This window comes from Megalops cyprinoides, chromosome 20 (genome assembly GCF_013368585.1).
Source record: "Megalops cyprinoides isolate fMegCyp1 chromosome 20, fMegCyp1.pri, whole genome shotgun sequence".
In the NCBI taxonomy this organism is placed as follows: Eukaryota; Metazoa; Chordata; class Actinopteri; order Elopiformes; family Megalopidae; genus Megalops; species Megalops cyprinoides.
In genome coordinates, this window is record NC_050602.1 from 17,608,533 (window position 1) to 17,629,701 (window position 21,169).

At 44.8% G+C, this 21,169-nt stretch overlaps 1 protein-coding gene across 2 annotated transcripts in view; it reads right to left on the reverse strand.

Moving 5' to 3' along the window:
- Positions 1-2,814: 2,814 nt before the first annotated feature.
- The window catches only part of LOC118796138 (guanine nucleotide-binding protein subunit alpha-11), a 35,310-nt gene continuing 16,955 nt past the window's right edge, over positions 2,815-21,169 (reverse strand). Inside the window, exons 2-7 of one of the 2 annotated variants that reach the window (XM_036554976.1) lie at positions 13,785-13,969; positions 12,827-12,981; positions 8,978-9,106; positions 4,729-4,858; positions 4,472-4,625; positions 2,815-3,103 (exon numbers count right to left, since the gene is read on the reverse strand). In XM_036554976.1, coding sequence (XP_036410869.1) covers positions 2,913-3,103; positions 4,472-4,625; positions 4,729-4,858; positions 8,978-9,106; positions 12,827-12,981; positions 13,785-13,969 — 944 coding nt within the window. In that variant the 3' untranslated portion in view covers positions 2,815-2,912. Of the gene's footprint in view, positions 3,104-4,471; positions 4,626-4,728; positions 4,859-8,977; positions 9,107-9,906; positions 10,036-12,826; positions 12,982-13,784; positions 13,970-21,169 lie in introns of both variants that reach the window. The other variant, XM_036554975.1, reaches the window with a different exon arrangement.

Below are 21,169 nucleotides of genomic sequence, written 5' to 3' on the forward strand. Positions count from 1 at the left end.
ATTCGTAACACTTGTCACTGCTTGCTGTGTTGGTGAGGTTGCCACACCCCACAGGGGAGAATGCAGTAGTCCATCCCTTTCAGTTTTGTGCCACAAACAACCATCACTTCATCAGGGCGTAGGTGACACGCACATCACTAACGTCAAGTTTTAGCATTAAAAACTGGTCGCCGAACACAGATAAACCCGCTTTCCGAACCGGTGCCGATGTTCAATACTCCCGAAAATCAACACAATAAGTCCCGCTCCCTGATGCTCGTCTCTGCTTGAATCCACTCGCTCAGTCCTCATTTTTTATTTTATTTTATGCGGTTTAAAGTAGCCCTTGTAATGAAAGTAAATGAAAAGTCACCTGAATTACATTGCAATGACAGAAAAAAAGCCATCCATCAGCACATCACTAGCTATGGGAATTCCAAAAACAATGAAGCTGGGGAGAAAGCTATGAGACCAGAGCCAGAAACCAAACGCAAGAGCAAAAATCATAACTCATTTACAGAACTGCAAGCGTGGACCAAACTGAACTTCAACCACTGATAAAAGTTACCTATTTTTTCTTGTTAATTTTTCCTACATTTTGCATAAAGCATTGCCCCTAAAAAAAACAATACAGATATTCAATTTCTACCCTCAAAAAAAAGTGACTTCTAAAAGCGATGGCCACTGAGGAAACAAATAAAAAAAATGCAATTGCAACAATCAAGTTTTAAAAGTCCAAAAAGAAAAAGTTGATTACTTGCCCATAAAAGAAGTTTTTACAGCAGTGTAGACCCAACCACCCTCTCTCTCTGAGAGGGAGCACTTCAAACGAAAGAAGAAACAAAAAAAAAAATCATCAAATTATCAACACCTACGAATCTGGTCCATAAATTAGATAAATAAAACTTTTTTTTTTACTTATTCACTTTCTCGTTTAAAATCACTTAATCTTCTTATAACATTGCGGACATAAGGAAGAATAAAACTGTTCTACTTTTACACCGAAGAGCTGTCATTTACGTGGAGCCCCCCCCCCCCCCCCCCAGCCAACTTTATTTAAAAAGTTCTGTGGTGGTTAAAACAAAAGAAAAGCTTTCATAATCCATTATTGGTATTCTCAAACTATTGCTCATTCCATTTTTGTCATCCACACATGTTCAGTACAGCAAGTTGTAATCAACTTCAATAATTAAAGAAAAAAAGAAACAAAATCACAGTATCAATACTATTGTAATTCATAAGAAAATTGACAAAACTAAACAGAACAGTAAAGGAAAAACAAGTGGATTTTTTTTTTTGTCAAAGATAGTGTACCACAGACCTTTTTTGTACATAAGCATGTATGTGTATATATATTTACACACATAAATATAAACAATCAATCCAATTTTGCAGACTTTTACGGTGAACGTGACCCTCCCCCTTGCAGAAAGCGGTGCCCTTTTTCTGTGCACGGCAGAGACTGGATTGCTCAGCCCATCTCTTTTGAGATGGATCATTTACACAAAAGAAACCAGGAACCTTTCGGCTTGGGATGGAAGGTGCTACTGAACTTGGACATGGACCTTATTTTCATGTTTTTCTTTTCAGCTGAGAATGCAAGGAGGCTAGAAAGGACACCGGCAAATCATTTCAGCAAAGGTGTAGCGTGGCAGGGGTGACAACACGCTCAGTATCCTTTCACACCCTCATGATAATATATACATGATCATATATACACACATACACATGATCATAGATACACACATATGATCATTTATACATGATCATATATTCCAACATACCATCGCATTCATATTCGTCCACATGCACACACGTGTCCATACACACACAATCACACATGCACTAATGACAATCAATACTCTGCCACCAGTAAATTTAGAATGCAAATCCCCATGTATGGCTACCTGAAACTGCAGAATTTCAGACCGTGGTTTGGAAACAGTCTCTGTGCATCAGACAGAAAAAGTGCAGGGGGGTGGGGGAGGCAATGCAATCCAGTAAACAATATGGAATTCATATAAGGAAATCTGCAAACGGTCACCTATCAAATATCTGCTTACGCCCTCCTCTCCGTTTTGATATTTCCATGTTGAGCTTTTTTTTTTTTTTATTTTTGTTTTCCTTTGATTACCATTATTTATCTGATAGTAGTAGAAGCAATAGTAATAATTATTAAAAATGTTTAAAATAATCTCAGCGAATATACACATAGATTTGATTGATTTGCGTTTTCTCCCTCTCGTGCATTTTGCGATGTTACATTCAGCTAGGTGAGACGCATCGCTCTGAGCTCATGGAAGAAATGCACCTCATGACCCACAGAATCGCTCCACCTGCTTTTGGATTAGGGACTTTTTCCCCGCACTCTTTTCTAAAACACATTTTCCATGGTCCTCCTGTCATCTCAGTCAGGCTAGGTCTCAGGAGAGAGCTTCCAACTTTCATGCCAGTCTCTTTCAGCCCCCCCCCCTCAATCTTCCAATCACTGTTTCAGCAACCCCACCCTCACAACAGACCTCTAACCTGTAGCTTTCAATCAATATGTGACACCAATCAAATATGGTGGGACAGGAGAAGGGGGATGGGGGGGGCTCTGACAAAAAGCTGCCATTGAGTGTGAGACAGAACAGGCTTGGGGGGGGTTGGGGGGGGTCAAGAAAGAGTGAGAGAGAGAGAGTGAGAGAGAGTGTGTGTGTGTGTGCGCATGTGCACGTACATCAGATGAGTGCACGTGTAAAGCGTGAATGTGAGAAGTCTGTGTGTGTGCGCGCGCATGACATGTACGTATGAAATGTGTGCATACGATGTATGTGTCTGTGTGCGTGTGTGTGTGTGCGTATGACGTGTGCATAAGGTGTGGGTGAGTGTGTGTGTATGCGTTTGTCTGCGTGTGTGAGACCGGGTCGTGTGCTCTATGTGCCGTGCTCGTCTCACACCAGGTTGTACTCCTTCAGGTTGAGCTGCAGGATGGTGTCTTTGACAGCGGCGAAGACGAAGCGGATGTTCTCGGTGTCGGTGGCGCAGGTGAAGTGGGAGTAGATGATCTTGTCGCTGTCGGGGTTCAGGTCCACAAACATCTTCAGGATGAACTCGCGTGCGGCCTGGGCGTCCCTCTGGGGCCCTGGAAGGAAGGGAACACACCCCATGTTAGCCTCTTTCCTGCTAATGCCGCACAGCTTGACCGGGGCGAGCGGCCCAGCTCTTCGGTTCTGAAATCAGCGCAATCATTCGCTGCTGCTTATTTTATTGATGACAAATAACAGCTGAGGAGTGCATACATGCCCTGCAGTTAAATATTTCATTGCGGTGGACTGTGGAAAAATTGACACCTGAGTCGAACGACTCCCAAGGTCTGAAGTCATTCCGGCTTTGAAACACCATTTGCTAGTGCTTGGTATGTCATTTTTACCATTTTCCTTCGGGTTAATTTTAAAACACTGGTTCCTCTAAAATTTGACACTAACTTCTAGCTCCGAGCACATTGCCAAGCTTACGATTTCAATCCGTTAATATTTAAATACTGTCATTCTGCACTCCACAGTGCAATTCTCACTTTGGCCACATGGTGTCACGATACTCCACAAAAATACACCAGGTGAACGTAGCCCTGTCTCACAATATTAAAAACTAGTTTCCCCCTTTAATCAGCACTTTCCCCATTTAAAGGGACTCAACAACAGAAGAGTGGTACAAGTGTCTGAAATTTAAAAGGGAAAAAAAAACACTCCACATGGCTTCAATAAAGAGGCTTTTTCAATGTCTCCAATCCACCAAGCCACACTATGCTGAGCTGCATTGGGTGGCTGGAGGCCAGTATTCACACTCAGCGTACTCAGATGTGAGAGTTAAGACAAGGACAAGTGTGAAACACTTCCAAACTTCTGCCAGTCAAAAACACGCCTGCTCCATAAAACAGCAGATCCCGACCTCAAAATAAATTTGCATTAGATAAAATTAATCAAATCAGACAACTGTGATTGACATTAAGGCTCTTGTTTACAGGGTAACTTGATTTAATGACCAAGAGAGAGGTTCCTAATGAATTTTAATGTTAAATATTTGCTGTCTTTGAATGGCCAAAGCTCTGAAGGCACATAAAGAAATAGATCTCGGTGATCTTACACACCAAGATGGGAAATTAATATTCCGCGAGTGAGGTTTCATGAACCCATTTTAGGGTGGAGCCACCGTGTGCTGTCAATCACCTGGCTCTTACAAACCAATCAAGATTTTCTTTCCACAGCAAAATCCTACCATTAGTGCTGTAATGAATCTCAGATAAAACATGATAGTTTTGATCACTGTATAGGTTCATGAAGCCCCACTCTCCCAACACTAATAATTACGCTGACATTGAACTATGAGACCGGCTCATCATATGCAGCTAAGCCAGGCCTCTCTGCCCCTAGGAAAAGGCTTTGGGGCCTATAGGCGGCTACATGCAGGTCAATAAGGTGTAGTGAGCAGGGCCGCCAGCCTCGACCCTCACCGTCAAACTCAGGGAAGTAGTCCACCAGGTGAGAGTGCATGATCTTCTCCTCCAGCAGGTCCTTCTTGTTGAGGAAGAGGATGACAGAGGAGTTTTGGAACCAAGGATATGTGATTATCGTCCTGAATAACGCTTTGCTCTCCTCCATACGATTCTGAAAACGGAGAGAGAGCAAGTGGGTTTGGCTTTGTGATTCTGGGCATTGTTGTAGGGGTTTGTGTTAGGGCTGGGGAGAGAGGGGTCAGTCAGCTGCACACCTCATTGTCAGATTCCACCAGGACCTGGTCGTACTCGCTGAGGGCCACCAGGAACATGATGGAGGTCACGTTCTCAAAGCAGTGAATCCACTTCCTGCGCTCCGACCTCTGACCCCCCACATCCACCATCCTGAGAAAGAAAGAGAGATGGAGGGGGGAGAAAGGGGAGAAAGAGAGAGGGCAAAAAGGGGGGACAAAGAGAGAGAGAGGCAGAGGGAAAGAGATTCACACAAGGGCAGGGGTGAAGAATAGAAACAATATTTAAATCCATGCCTTACACCAGCTGATTTATAAAATGTCTATGTCTATGTAAAATTCACATGTAAAATGTCTACTCTACTTGAATACTGTACTAACCAAAATGACCAATGATCTATTCACTGAACTGTGCCCATTTCCATCTTGGTCAAAAGAATTTTAGATGTGATGGATCAAAATTTCACCAAATGGATCAGTAGAACTGATCCTTCTGCTCCTTGACTGCATCTGTATGTCTCCACATCTCCGTTTCTTGCAACAGAAACTCTCATCCATTTCAAAGATGTTCCTTTCAACACTACTGCCATCGTTAGTTAGAGCTGATTTTGTTGCTGTTCAGGAAACAGGTTATCGTGGACGTGGAGACAGAGCCAGTTTATTTCATTATAATTAATATTATATATTATTATATTTTACATATTGTATATTATTTGGAGGAGCACATACCCAGTTGAAGTTTTTCAGTTATAAGTTAGGAAATATCAAGTACTCAAGGCCTATTGTAACACCTAAATAAGTTTGCTGTAAACCAACAATAAATTTTCTAAAAACAAAGAATTTTCACAAAACAAACAATCATCACACATGACAGAAGGACTAAATCTTATTGTTCACATTGAAGTTATGGTATACCTCCTACAGGAGGTATATCATAACATTCTGTAATCACACACTTAAGTAAAACCTCTTCTATTGATTTCACTCAAGCATCTGAATCTGAGTCACACAGAATGGTCTAGATCTCCCAAACAGAATAAGATCTTAGTCCTTCTGTCCAAACTGGATAAATCCATCAGTGCAAAGAAGCATGTTCTGTTGTCATAGAGATGAAAACCATAGAAATTCTAGTAATAATGTGAAGATAAAAATGGCCAATATGAGAGATCAAATATCCAGAATTTTTCATTCAGAAAACTACTTTCTGTATTTCTGGATACATCTTGGAATTCAAACTCTTAATGATATTTCACCTCAGGAAATACATTGACTGCTTCTTTTGCACAAATGCATTCAGCACTGCAATCCAAACCAAAACCCTGCTTTTAACCCTCCACTGCTCTTAATGAACATCAGAGAGATCCGCAATTAAAGGGTTAAAAAAAGGGGAGGGGGGGGGGTGAAACAGTGAAAGTGTCCACAGCCAATGGCTGCAAGCTTTACGGCAAACCAGGAGGGCCAGAAAGCCCCGGCGGCATTTTCCCAATCACCCAGTGAGTGTTGACAGCACAAGCCAAGCAGTAATGTGGAGAGGCGTGGTGCTGCTGGAGGGGGCAGAGGAGAGAGCAGAGATCAGAGGACAGTGGAGGAGAAGGAGGGGGGGCACCTCTTCGGGGGCCTTCGGGGGGGGGGGGGGGGGGGGGCAACGTCGCCATCTTTCCTCTGAGTGAACGAGCCGATCACACACTAACGCCCCATCACCATCCCCTTTAGGCTGGAACTGGAAAAACGCTCCCCCCAGAACATAGGTAATCTGGGGCATCTCAGATGTTGGCTTCATAGTACCCATCAGGCTATAACGGTCTTATTTTATGTTGGGTAGGTGCTGACATTATCCGCATATGAATAATCTTCTGAATCCTCTTCCTCTGCAATCCACAAACGGACACCTGTACACCTGCGTACGCAGTAGCTGTCAGTGAAGACCTTCAAGGAGAGAATGTCTTGAGGAATGCTGGAAAAAAAGTGTCTTCTTCCAGTGGGGTGGAAATTTGGAATAATATTCAAAAACACAGGAAATTCCATCTTCATCGCAGAGCTTCCAAAAAGAGAGGCGTTGAAAACACCAGGTGCTTCAGCTCACAAACACGAAACAAGTGCATCCTGTGAGTCTGACGTCTTGTCATGACTACTGATAACACTCTGATATCCTCTAGTTCATCATCAGAAGATGTAGGGTTTGAGTGTGTGGTGGGGGAGAGGGGCTGTTGCAAAAGAATTTTTCCAGGTTCAGAGGCGATTGCTAACTTGGATCATTTTGACTAAATACTACTGTACTATTTTGGGAAATCACAGTAAATGGACCCAGTTTCGATGTTGCAGCAGCACCGTAATGCTGATACAAAGAGGAAATCTGAGGCAAGTAGCCAGATAACAGCATGAATGACCATTCAAATATTTATTTGAATATATTTGAATATATTTACAAATTATTATTCAATAATCCACTACGAAACCTCAAGCAGCACTAATAACAAAAAAAAAAAAAAAAAAAACATTTTCAGGTCATTTAGGGACATGGAATATGACCTTTTTTCATTCGAAACCATCTCCCACACAGGAAAAGGACTTAAGATAGCGCTTATTCTCATTAAAAGGAGCTTGATAACACACAGAGAATTAGAGTGAGCTCAAACTGAGAATCACAGGAGAGCTGACTCCTGAACGTCTGGTGACAGACACAGACAGAACCAGCCAGGATGTGACCGATCAGACCACCCAGCGCAGTGGATCGTGGGATATCTGATATGCTGCCAATACCTTTTGATAAGCTACACTAACAGCAGCCAATCAGCCAATTAGGTCGGCAAGCCTTCAGCCCCAGCTTCCCCTCAGATATACTGGCCTTCAGCACCTCAGACTTCTGAGGAAAACACTGTTTTACTCCACTCTTCCATGTTTTACAACAGCAAACACATGCAGGGTGGAGAAACATCCTGTTTACATAAAAATCCAAGGAAAATGAGAGGGTTGCTCGCACCCTCGGAGGGGACTGCCTTTTCCATTACTGTTACCATGTCGAATCTAAGGAGGAGGTGTTTGGGTCCAGGCGCACACCTGAGTTGTGGAGGTGCGGAGCTCGGGTTATTTCTGCCGGACACAGCCGCTACCCTGCTACCTAGAGGGGGGCTGTGATAGATGGGGCCCTCTAGGAGCGAGTGCCTAAAATAAAGAATCAGCTCACCGCCCTCTCGTCGCCAGGCTCAATGACCTACTTACGGGGACGAGCGCTCTGATGTAGGACGAGCTGAGAAAAAAATCGCTGCTTCGCTCGCAACTTGCAGCGAGGAAGAAGGACAGCGACCAACCCGAAAAATCTGAGCGTTGCACAAAACACTCTTGGTCAAAGGTCAGAGGAGCTGAGGAGGTTCCCACCCACAAACTGGGGTCAGCTCCACTTCTACACCATCATGGAGGTGGAAAGGAACATCCTTTCACCATCTTTTTTACCTGATCTAGCCTTGGTGTTGGCAGATGTCCTTTACAGGTGAGGCAAAGATATCTGAGATGGCATTATGTAGCATCATTAGCACTGGGACCCTCTGGAGTAATGGTGTTATTTCTGGCACTGCTGTGCTTCGCATATACAGGCTGACTCGTGGGGCTCTGCTGTAATTTCTCACTCACTTCCTAGCTCAGTTCTCTCACTCCTCATCCCACCAATAGGGCAAATGTCTCATCTGGTGATCCCACTGCCCCCTCACACCGGGCCTCACAGCCTCCTTCCCTCCCTACTACAACCTGTCCAATCACAATAATCTCAGAGATGTAACACGTCACCCTGCTGTGCCACACAAGCAGCCAGAACCTCGGAGGATGAAGTTCCAGCAGGAGAGACACGAATCTGTGAAAAATCCCCAAACAAAAAGAAAAATAAATAATACGCTAGCTGAGACCGGAAGAGCTGGGGGTTTTTTGGGGTGCGTATGCACAAACTTGAGCTCTGACACATGGGTTGGGAGCCGCAGTGAAACGCTGTAATTTAATATATTTCAAAATAAAAAACTGTTACATACAACAAATCAACCAAGCCAATCAGCTTGATCCGAAGATTTGACTTGTCCACTGTAACCCCTGTAATCCGTGAAGGAGTGGATGTCAATGACCAATACTCAAGTCTCCAGACCACAGACAGCACTCAGATATGGTCAGTAATTCATATGGTTAGACATACAGATAAATTTCTGATACATTTATAAACGTTTATCCATTTAGACTCTGATGCAAATAAAAACACTTAGTACTAAAGTCAGCAACGGTTGGCATCTTCTACCTGAAAATGATGCTTTGCAAGTCGAAAGGGTATTCAATGATGCCAGTGGTAGGAATGCGAACCCTAAGCACGTCCTGTTGGGTTGGTAGATAGGACGAGTCGGCAATACGATCCAGATCACTTAGATAGCTACAAACAGGGAGAGATACAGGAACAACAAAAAAATGAAGCATGAAAGCAGTTAGCAAACCCCCCTGCAAAGCAAGTGGACCGGTCCACCCCACAAGTAGAGAAGCCTTTCAGGGGCCGTACCATTTTTCTGGTTCTCAGAGATGCGAGGGGTGGCCCCTTACTTTGGTGAACACCAAACCTCCACCTCCCTCAGCCCTCAGAACCTGTCAGAAAGTGAGTGCTGAGCCCACCACAGCTCCTCTCTGAGACCTGCAGCATGCGCCTTACTTATGTGGAATTTCAGACACTCAGACATTTTCAAATTTGCCTGTCACTTGACAGATGGCTAAAAACATTAAATCTCCATTGCACCAATTTTTCCTCACATTACATCGCCTGAGTGTCATAAATCTGGCACGCAGGTTTGTCTTCAGATGCAAAATGCACGAGTACTATACATACACGGTATTCGCTAAGGCTGAATGCCAGGAATAATCTGAATACAATTTCAATTAATCTTAAAATCCTATTCTAACCAGTTGGAATCAGGTTTTTGAGAAGAATTTATTGTGAGACATCTGGTCACGAATCACAGTTGCCTTTTATATGGTCCCATTTCTTACACATTAATTTCAAACAACGTTAAAATCAGCAGACTAGCTGCTGGGATGAGATGTGTGCTTAGTGCCAGAGGATGCTTCTTGATTGGCAGGCGACACTGGCTCGGGGCAGTCGAACCCGAGTCTCAGAGAGGTTGCTGTGGATGTGGGGCGGGGGGGCAGCGTAGCAGCAGCAGGAGCAGCGCTCTGCACCTGTACCTGAAGATTATATTCTCCAGATCAAAGGGGTACTCAATGATGCCTGTGGTGGGCACTCGAACCCGCAGCACATCCTGCTGGGTGGGCACGTACCCCGGCGAGGACACGCGGTCTATATCACTAAGGTAACTGTGGAAGGAAGCGGGGAAAATACAGGCATATGTACGGACACACACACACAGGCATGCATGGATGAAGGCACGCACGCACGCATACAAACACACACACTCAAGTGTGTTTATATACACAGTAAATACATGCTGATCTCACTCAATTCTGATGATATACCAAGAGGACACATTGACATGAAAAGAGATATATGGTAGTACAGTGTGATGGCTATAGAGTAAAGATGGTAAGCAGGCAGATATACATTCTAATCCCAGATGCTACACTGAACTGCTTAGGGCAACCAACCTGTACTGCTTCAGTGAAAGAGCCAACATTACATATGGCTCTTATATCTAACAGAATCTATCAGTGATACATCTAGCAGTACATCTGGGTCAGTATATATGAGCAATACAAATATCGTTACACAAGGGTATTACAGACAGCATTACACATGCAAGCAGTATATATGGGTCACTATATAAGGGTAACACATTCAGCTTTATGTATGGGTATTACACCTAGCAGTATACATGTAAAATGGAATCTCTGTACATCACCCTAAATAAAGGTATGTGCAATTTCAATAAATAATAATGGAATGAAAATATATTTTTCAATCATGGGCTGTATGGAAGCATTTCTGTTGGTTCTCAGGACCAGAGGAGACCTGCCAGTGTGTTCTATATGCCAACTGTGTGGACAGGAGCTCTGCCTAAGAGGTCAGACATGGCCACACGTTTAAAAAAACAAAGGATCAAATATTAATAAAAAAGGAAGGTAAAGAAAGTTCTCGAATCGCCAATTCTTTCCCACAATGAGCAACTATGCTCAAAAGGAAGACCTCTGCTTGAAAAGGTCTTTAATGTTTAATCTGCACCGGACCCTCAAGGCAAGCATGTCCCATGCTGTGCAGCTGAGGCTACTGCAGCTGAACAGAACACAAACAGACCCTGAACATTCTACATAACCTCCCCATATGTGCATGTAATCGATTATCTCTCTATAAATGCAAGCCATGATGACTCTCACACTGGAATAATCCGACAGGGACCGTTTCAGCACCACAGTCAGGGAACTGCACTGACCAGCCCTCAGCCCTGGCAATGAAACGGCACATGCACCTGAGGATGGCATACACACAATGCGCAAGACTACTACTCCTCAACTGTGCTAGCGTTTACAGTGAATTTTGAAAATGCCTCTTCTTAACCATGCAAGCGTTTACGGTGAATTCAAACTGGCACTACTCCTTAACCATGCGAGCATTCACGGCGAATTTAAAATGACTTAAACAGCTAAACCGTGCAAGCCTTTCAGAGTGAATGTAAAACGACAGCTCTCCTTCGCAGTGTGGGCGTTTCTGCAGCGAACAGCTGCGATTTCCTGTAAGGCACGCTACAGTCGCAGGGGCTCGCCCGAGAGGGCTTTGGCCGCGCGCCTCCCTTACTCCTCCCCACGAGCAGCAGGCAGTTCGTCCCACTTTCTCCTCATTCCTGGGATGATCGACTTGACTGGCAGCGTGCGCTGCAGTAAAGTCCCCTGAGGGAAACCGAGCCTTTTTTTAAAAAAATGGTTTTCCTCTTGTGGGACTCAAGTCCGTTTCAGCAGCAGGCCAATTCGTACCTGCCTCTGCCACAAAGACACATCAATCACGGCTCTGGAAATTTAGAGTTTGGCTTTATATAGAACGCCAGACAGAAAAACCAAAAAAATAAATAAATAAAAATCAATGCAGTGGTGACAAACTACCTGAATGCTCTTAGGAAGCAGTAAAGACATTGTGAATGAGAATTTAAAAATCCAACCTTAACCGTAATGTGAAATGCTACAGCCAGGGGTCACTGTGAAGCAGCTGCTGTGTGCGATATATACGCACTGCAATGGTTCTCAGCTCTGGTCCTGAAGCACCTCTGCTCTGCCTGCTCACTATGTCCTGGGTCCTGCTGCAACCACTGTGACCTAAGCACACTTCAGAGTATCCATATCCAATGTCAACAGCCAATAAACGAGCCCAAAGTCATCAAATATCATCACACAGGCCAAGTGCCACTACTGAAACAATTCAATCACATTTTCACCAAAAGCATGCCAAAGACAACTAACAAAGAGAAGTAATATACATCGCAACTTCAAAGGGCAACTGCAGTTCACAGATTATATCCTCACTTTTATAACTTACTTTTATATAATCCAGAAAGAAATCATCTGTATACTGCTCCCCCTGCTGGCAGTAAAAGGTTATTGCAAAGGTTTGGTGTGCTCTTGAAAGGCAGGGGGAGCTGGTCTAAAAATTAGCCCCCTGCTTGGAGTGTGAACTTACCTGAACTGCTCCTCCCTCGCAGAGTCCTTCTGCCTGCCTGACTGTCGCGCCTTTGCAATGCAGGGACAGCAGAAATAACTGCTGACCGCCCTAAACCGCACTCTCTATCAGCACAACACGTGCAAACTGCTCTACTTTTTCTTCCTTAAAGGTGTCAAACGCTTTAGCTAAACCTGGCATGCTTCTGTTGGTGCCCGAGCTGCACAAATCCGATCAGATATGGCAAGAACTCAAAACTCAAGCAGGTCAAAGGGAACAGAACAGTTCCAGAGCAGCAGGTCAGAGGAAACAGAACTCCCAGAGCTGAGGACTGTTGCTGTGAGTAACATCTGGGCTATAGCAGTACACACTCACACCCACAACCCCCCATGCACACACACACACGCACACACGCACGCACACACACACACAGACGCACACACACACACACACACACACACACACACACACAAACACAAACGCTCCCTGCCCCCTGCCCCGACTTACTATTTGGTGGAATCAGAGAGCTGGTACTCCCGCCTTCGGTCATAGGCCTCCTGGATACCAGGGTCTGCCCACAGCATTTTTATTGCGCTGATGTAAGGTTGCTCGAACGTCGACACCTTCTCTATGTCCACCTCCTTCACCAGCAGGGCATTCGACTGAACCGAGGAGGACCAGGAAGCAGAACGCACCGCGAGGAGAGAGAGCTTAGAGCCTGAGTCTTTTACACCTTCACACATCACACTTCACCAAGTTAGGGCCATCTTATTTTTCCTATTAGTATGATTACAGCTCCACATCACACATAGAGTTATACTGCTGTAACAGTAGTTGGAGATTTACTTGTGTTTTCACAGCCAGTCTGCACATGACTATTACCTAGTAAAGCCGTGATTGGCTTGTGCCAGCCATGTTAGGCAAATACTCTTAAAAGATGAGGATTTATTTGGGTATTTCTGAATTACAAAGTTACCTTCAAACAATTCATTACATTATTGTCATTTAGCAGACGTTCTTATCCAGAGCAACTTATATAGGTTACAATTTTTACATGTTATTTTATACATTTATACAGCTGGATATTCACTGAGGCAGTTGTGGGTTAACTATCTTGCCCAAGGGTGCAACAGCAGTGCCTCAGTGGGGAATCGAACTAGAAACCTTTCAGTTACAAGCCCTGCTCCTTACCACTATGCTACACTGCCACTACAATTCAGCCTGGCATCTGCCTCTCAAAGTCCTAAAGAAATCTGCACATTATGCTGAGCGTCTCCTTCAGGAAGCTCCTCCACACAGACTGTGCTTTCACACCAAACCGAGGGCCAACTGTGCCAGCCATGCTGAATGACCTCACTTCCTGTTGAGCGATTTTACTGGCTGATTCACAGCGCCAGCTGAAGCTCCTGTCCGTGCTCAACAGGCCCACCGACGCCCGCGGTCACAGAGCGGTCCGCCGGCTCACCTTGTTCTGCTCGAACTTGAACTGGATCTTGAGGGTCTCGGTGGCGCGGATCATGGACTGCATGGAGGTGAAGATGTTCTGGTAGACGAGCTTGGTGAAGCCGCGCTTGTCCTCGTCCGTGTAGCCCGCCCCGTGGATGATGCGCATCTGTTTGATGAAGGTGCTCTTGCCGCTCTCGCCGGTCCCTGTGTGGAAAACACAAACCGAGCGGCAACCGCGGTCACGAAACGGTCACAGGGGTCTGCAGGCACATACAAGCCCTGGCTTGTATGCACTGGCTGCCGGTCAAAACCTCCTCAAGACGTACAGAACTGCCTGACACACGTAACAACATCAAGGTTTCTTCTTCCCTGCCAGCCTACGCTACTGTTGTGAAAACACTTCCTGCTGGGGTGAAGGTGGGGCAGCTCAGACCCTATAGTAGGGAGCAGGATGTCCCAGCGAGGGAGGGTACCCTGCACATACTCTTCCACACATACACACAAGACGTGGAAGCCCCACACATCTGTGACTGTTTCCAAACTGGTCTCAGGACAATGGTGTGTGTGTATGATCATGGACATTACACTTGTTCTAGAATCTTCACCTTAGTGTAGCATTGTCCCCATTACAGGAAGGGGATTGGTTTGCTGGCCTATTACTGAACAACAGTCACAAGTGGCCAAGGTTGTGCTGGCTAAAGGGGGTGATATGGCACTGTACTTTATACTTATACTATCATAACAGTAAGAGAAGGAAATGGTCCTCCCCTTGGCAGCCATAGTATCTTTATACAATGTGCCATATTTCCACATCCTAAATACAGGTAACCAGATCAGACAGAATGGCTTCTGAATACCCCCCGGACCCCAACAACCACCAGTACAATGCACCACTGATCTTTCAACATAGATGCACCCTACAAAAATTACCACTAAAACATCTGTCAGTCTCTGGGATAAAATTACATCTGCTTTGACAACATAGGGCATCTGACATTGTAAACACTCACATTTTATATTACATTACTGCCATTTATTAGACAAGGCAAATTAGCAAATTGTCATTTAGGTTACAATTTATACATGTCACCCATTTAAACAGCTGGACATAACGGCAGTGCCCCGGCAGAGAATTGAACCAGCAACTTTTCAGTTACGAGCCCTGCTCCTTACCACTACACTACACAGCTGCCCCATACACACAAAACAGGCACTCTGTTGTCCTCAAATACACAGACAAACACACTCGCACACAAAGAGAGGAAATGAAACCCTTGAGGTTTGACGGCAGGGCCACAGACACCAGCACAAATCTGCTTCATCACCACCAGCGGAAGCGTATCCGCCCATCAGCGGTGCACCACACTCTCACGTTCACACACGCTCTCTTTCACACATACATCACTTATACATAATATCAGATTCACATTCTTTCTCTCTCGCATTCTCTCTCTCTCACACACACTTTCACACATGTATTATATATACAGAACATCAGACTCACGTTCTCTCTGTCTCAGAAAATATACAAACACACTCTCTCCTCTCACACCTATATAACACACTCTCGCAGGCACGGACACACACACACACACACACACACACACACACACACACACACACAGACATAGCAATGCTTCCTCGTTCTCACAGATAAAAACACATACACCTTCTCCTTCTCAGCAAAGTTCTTATCCTGGTGTGCATGTTTGCCCAAAATTTGTCAATTGTGAAGTCCCCTTCAAACACATGCACACCCCTGCCCGGCCTGTAGCTAAATGCACACCTGCCCTGAGATTGTTACATTACATTACATTACATTACAGGCATTTAGCAGACACTTTTATCCAGAGCAACTTACATCAGTTAGTTGCTTTTTTTTTTTTAAACAATGTTACCCATTCATACAGCTAGATATTTACTGAGGCAATTGTGGGTTACGTACCTTACCCAAGGGTACAGCAGCAGTGTCCCAGCGGGGAATTGAACCAGCAACCTTTCAGTTACAATCCCTGCTCCTTAACCATTATGCTACACTGCCGCCCCCATAATATGTGGTTTGCATATTATGTTCTGTGTCCTGTCATTCATGAAGTAAGTGTGACAGTACTGCATATTTAACTACACCGTACTTCCTGTGCAAGTCGCTGTATTTAAATGTACAAATATTAATATAGCATCCACAGCCCTGGATGGGCTATTAGGCGCTACAAATGAACATTTAATACGTGGCTGGAGAGAAAACAGACAACACCTCTCCAGGATGACAGAAAAGACTGAAGGCTGCGGAAGGATGAGGGGTGAGGTCTCATGCATGGATACCGAGGCGCTGTGCTGAGAGGCACAGGGACACCCTGAGGAACGATGATGCCCGACGGGGCAGATCACTACAGAGCGCTGCATGTGCCAAAATGGAGAAGACACAGTGCATGACGCTTCCTACAAACCTCATGCACACATGTTCTGCAGCACAGCTCTGTTAACGATGGGCGCCTGTCGCCATAGAGGCAGGACAAGGGCTGTCACGGAAAATCAGCTGCACTGGTATCTAGCATGGCAAAATGTTAAAAATATGTCTGATAACACCCCAAGTCTGGGATACATATTCTCCATGGTCATGGAAAATTATTCCTCTGAGGATAAATTCCTGAGAGACAGGAATTTAGGATTTTGCTGAGTTAATATGGTTATTGGGAGATGTGTGACCATAAGCCGAAATGGGGAATGGGATTCGGGCGCTAACATCAACCGAAAAATCAAACAAAAAAATCCTACAAAGCACAAACAGTCACCTAAAAAGAGCGTGTGAAGCCTGCAGACTTGTAGCTGCCTCCCGTCCAATCACAGTGCACCTCAACTACCACCACATTTCCTGTCCAATCATATTACACCATAAACTACCACCACAACTGCTGGATGTTGGTAGAAACTGCTCAGCAAATACAAAGAGAACAGAAACCAAATATTTGCAGTGTGAGAAATGCTTGCAACTACATTTAATGTTTGGAGTAGAGGCAATTTCAGTTGCCATGGCAACCTTTTTTGGTTTCATGAGGACAGTAAATATTTTGATTGCCTCGGGGCAGCAACTTTGCACAGTATATATATTTAAATAGGTGGCCTATTTTCCTTCTCCATAAAATACATAGTTGTAGTATTTTTATGCATTAGAATATTGTAGCATGGATTTATGTTTAAAAAATAAAACAATACAAAGAGAGGAAAAAAAGGGAAACGCTTTGGTGAGGAGGGAGATCAAGACTGTATTCTCAGAAATCATGACTAGCATAAACTGGAGATGAACAAAGAGTTTCAGTTTCCACGGTTTCAACATTCCAAATGACGTCACAAGTGTTTTCGCAAGCTTGTTCCGGGTTTTCCAGTGTTCTTCCCCCAATGCTGATACCCACGTGTTTTTCTCCAAATGTCTCCCTGCAAACTGCCTACAAGGTGGTTCAATACAGCTTCTTAAAGACATCAGCCCACACCATCCACTGACGCTCCCCAGTTTCCACATGTGATGCTGTATGGAGGTCGAGAAACCTGATGACTCCCAGCATTAAAAATGAAGCACTTCAATCAACACTACCGACGGCCATCTAGATCAACCGGCAGCCTTTTCATTCAACAGCTGTCTTCACTGATCAACAGCATTCTCTATCAGTCAACAGAGGTCTCGGTAGGGGTCCCGAGCGGCTCACTTGGTAAGGCGTTCACTTTGCACGCAGACTGAGCCCTGTGGCTGGGGTTCAGAATCGGTCGTGTGGTTTGCAGACAGTGACCGATCCCCCAGTGGCTGAACAGAGTTGTGGGGAGGTCGGCCCAGGCTTCCTCGTCTCACTGCTCTTAGGCGCCCCGCAAGTTGCCTGGGATGACGTCTGCGAAGCAGCATCTATCCTCCATTGTAGCGTGATGTGTGAACTAGTGAGAAACACAGCTGCTGGCTGTGTGCGAGCGTATTGGATGATTACGTCTGTCTTGTCTTGGTGCTCCTGCGTGAGCCCAGAGGTTGTCTTGGTGACACAAGCCTACTATAAGATTCCAAATCAGAGCTGCACAGAGGGGAAAAGGTGTAAAAAAAGGAGTTCTCTGCTGTCTGGTAAGATCACCCAGCACACTGTGCCACCAGGTAGATTTGCCACAAGTCACCTGGGGTGGTTCTAAGTTAAATGACAACAACTCAGGCCCCACAGTGAGGATCAGCTGGGTGGAGCTCCACCGTGAGGCAGGCAGGGTTTGGGGCCTCGATCCAGGCCCCACACTGCCCGTGCTCCCCTCTCCCCCGGACGCAATGTTTGCCACTGAATGATTCCCTCCGTTTCTGAGCCCTCCAGATGAGTTCAGCAGGGAATAAGAACCTTTAAACGTCTGATTAATTTTGCATGACCCTGTCACAACATCCCCCCCCTTGTCATCTCAGCACTGGTGACACAGCAGAGGCTCCATACACCCAGGTCACTGTCTGCCTGCTCAGCGCCCCCCCCCCACCCCCACCACCTGCCTTAAAATTTTTCAGCCCTATCTCTCGACAATGGTTAGTATCCAAATTCTGAAGACATAATAATCTGGAGATTCTTCATGGTTAACAGCCTATTTCTAAGTCCAGTCCTCACCAGCCAAACCAACACAACAGGTTTCGAAAAGCAGTCAGACATGAACAGACTGCTACCATCAAATGCAAAATATTGAGAAACTGCTTGTTGTTCAGGTGTACAAAGGGACATCATGTGAGCGCAGAGAAATTGGTGCATTCCAGAGGAGAAAACGGCTCATTGCAGTTTTTTTCTTCACAATTTACCATCATCTTCACAAGCAAATGTACACACACATACACACTAAAACAGAGAAAAACACACAAGAGACACACACAGCCAAGACCAAAGAAAGGTGCATATGCACACACATGACCAGAGAAAGGCAAACACACAGACACAGACACACACACACACACACACACACACACACAAGATACACACCAGAGAAAGACACATACACCTACTAGCAGATGGACATGACAAGTCAAATGCTTGAACACTGGAAAGAGACAAAGTGCTTCAATGCTGAAAGCATTTCATTATTCCTCAAAATATTAAAACTAAATAGGACATCTAATAAAACCGTTTTTTGCATGAACCGTTACTTTACATAATTATCCACTTTTAAAAACTGGTGTCTTATGAAGATATACAGCACTACAGTATAATAATAAGAGGAAGCACATCTGTTCCTGCTCAGCGTTATACAAGAGATCTGCAGATACTGAAATCGGGTGGGTCTCTGTGGCGTTGAGCTCCACGCCAAAGCACTAACACACTTATTCACCGGACTGCCCGAGCGAGGTCACTGAAAGCAAAGCAGGAACGCCAGTGAAACACGCAACATGCGATGCTACGCTGGAAGTAACGGCATGTGTAATGCAAGCCTGCAGATGCACAGCTAAGGTGGACCACCGTGACTGCACAGCAATCTACTCGCTTCCTTCCTGCAAAACCTAGAGTTCCTCCTTTTAATACTTTCTAAAGTCATGCTACAGCTGAGTTTGGGGTAAAGTCAGACCTTTAGTCATACAACTCGCCTTCACTTCATGCAAAATGTATGCAGAGTGGGTGCCTGTTGTCCAGTTGTATTAATCAAACTTCAACCCATAGTTAATGCACTTTGTCTAAGGGTTCCCTCAAGATTATGATTACCAAAAATATTTTGAGTTTTCAGTCGAGAATTCGGAGTTTTTTTTGGCTAAGGGAAGACCTATCTTTTGACTGGGTACCTGAGTTGACACACGTATGATGGAAATGATTTCAGGATCCAGCACTTCCTCTCAGACGCGATGCGATTATTATCACTGGTGGTTACCGGGGACGTTCTCCCGCACTGTAAACTCAAATGTAGGACACCAATTGTAAACTAAGTGTTTAAGGCAATCAAACTGCAAAATACTTCAGCAGTATAACAAAGAGACAGAAAAGCATGTTAACATAAGTAAGAATTGCATTTCAAGTCCCCCTTTCACATTTACAGGTAAAACGTGCCTTTAACACAAGCTTATTCAATTGAGCTGATAAAAAAATATTCATTCAAAAAAATGCATCCTTGTGGCTACCTGCTGGATATCAATGGTGGATCAAAGAAATACCTTAAGTAATACACTAGCTGCAAGCTGACTAAAGTACATTTACACAACATTTGTATAAATGTAAAGAAACACAGTTATATTCACTAAAAATGGCGTAGAACAGAGTATTTCCAATTTATTTTTTGAGTTTAATTTAAACTATTTTTGAGGAAGGAGTGGCACACAGGTTGGTCAGGCCGATACCGGAAGGCTGGGAGTGACACAGAGGTACAGCAGATCAGGCTGGGAGTGACAGTGTTTGAAGAGACATGAAACAGTGTAGGAGGAGGAGGAGGGATTTGAAATCCATGTTGCCGTAGAGACAGAGCTGAAAATCCTGGAACCTGGCAGATCGGCACCGTTTTTTAACACCCCGCTTTTCAAGAGCCAAGCCAGGAGGCGTTGATCTACTAAAGAAGGGAGGAAAAAAAAAATCTCAAATTTGAATAAAACCCCGGACCAGTAACCATGCCTACAAGGCAGGGCAAAATGGAGAGGAGCACAGGAGGGGCTCCACCATCGCTATGGAGATCCTCATCGTGCGAGAGCCGAGCCGAGCATCCTCTCCGTTACCGTGCCCTCCTTTGCCATGACAACACTGAGCAGCAACGCCGCACATTTCTGATGGTTTTCTTTTACACTGTCAAGCACAATCTCACACTCCCCGCGTTGGCTCGAGGAAAGCTTGCATGATAAAGGACTCTGCCACTTAGCTTTAGATGACTCCCTCTGTCCTTCTTGAGTGGGAAACCCTGATTTAGCACTGCTCCACCTCTCACGGGCCTCTCTCTCTCTCACCTCAATGCACACTGAGCCTTATGGAAATTGTGAGGGCGGCCTTTTGCATTGTGGTGAAGCCACATGCAAATATCTACAGCCAACCATTAAGATAAAGTAGTCTCACTTATCGGAGCTCAACCCACGTCTCTCTCCCTCCGCTTCCCCTCTGATCTCCGCCCGACCAAGAGCAACCCGATGACCTGAACCACTGAGGTAAGACCAGCGGCGCCGGGTGGACCGTACCTGTGGTCCCATCACCTTAAAGGTCTGAAAGTTCCGGAACATGCGTATGAGAGCAGGAGAAACCTTTCAGCTTCACAAAGAGCTTTAAAACATACAGGTAATTAATTAGTGCGGAAAATGTGTAAGATTGTTTTAGGTTTGAAAATGATGCATGTTTCCCGCCAAATTTACTTTCCCTTTGAATATTCACAGTGCAGGTTCTTCAACTCTGATCTGACCATCTTGAATGATCAAAAAAATAAACTCAAGAGCAGAATTTCTGTGTGAAA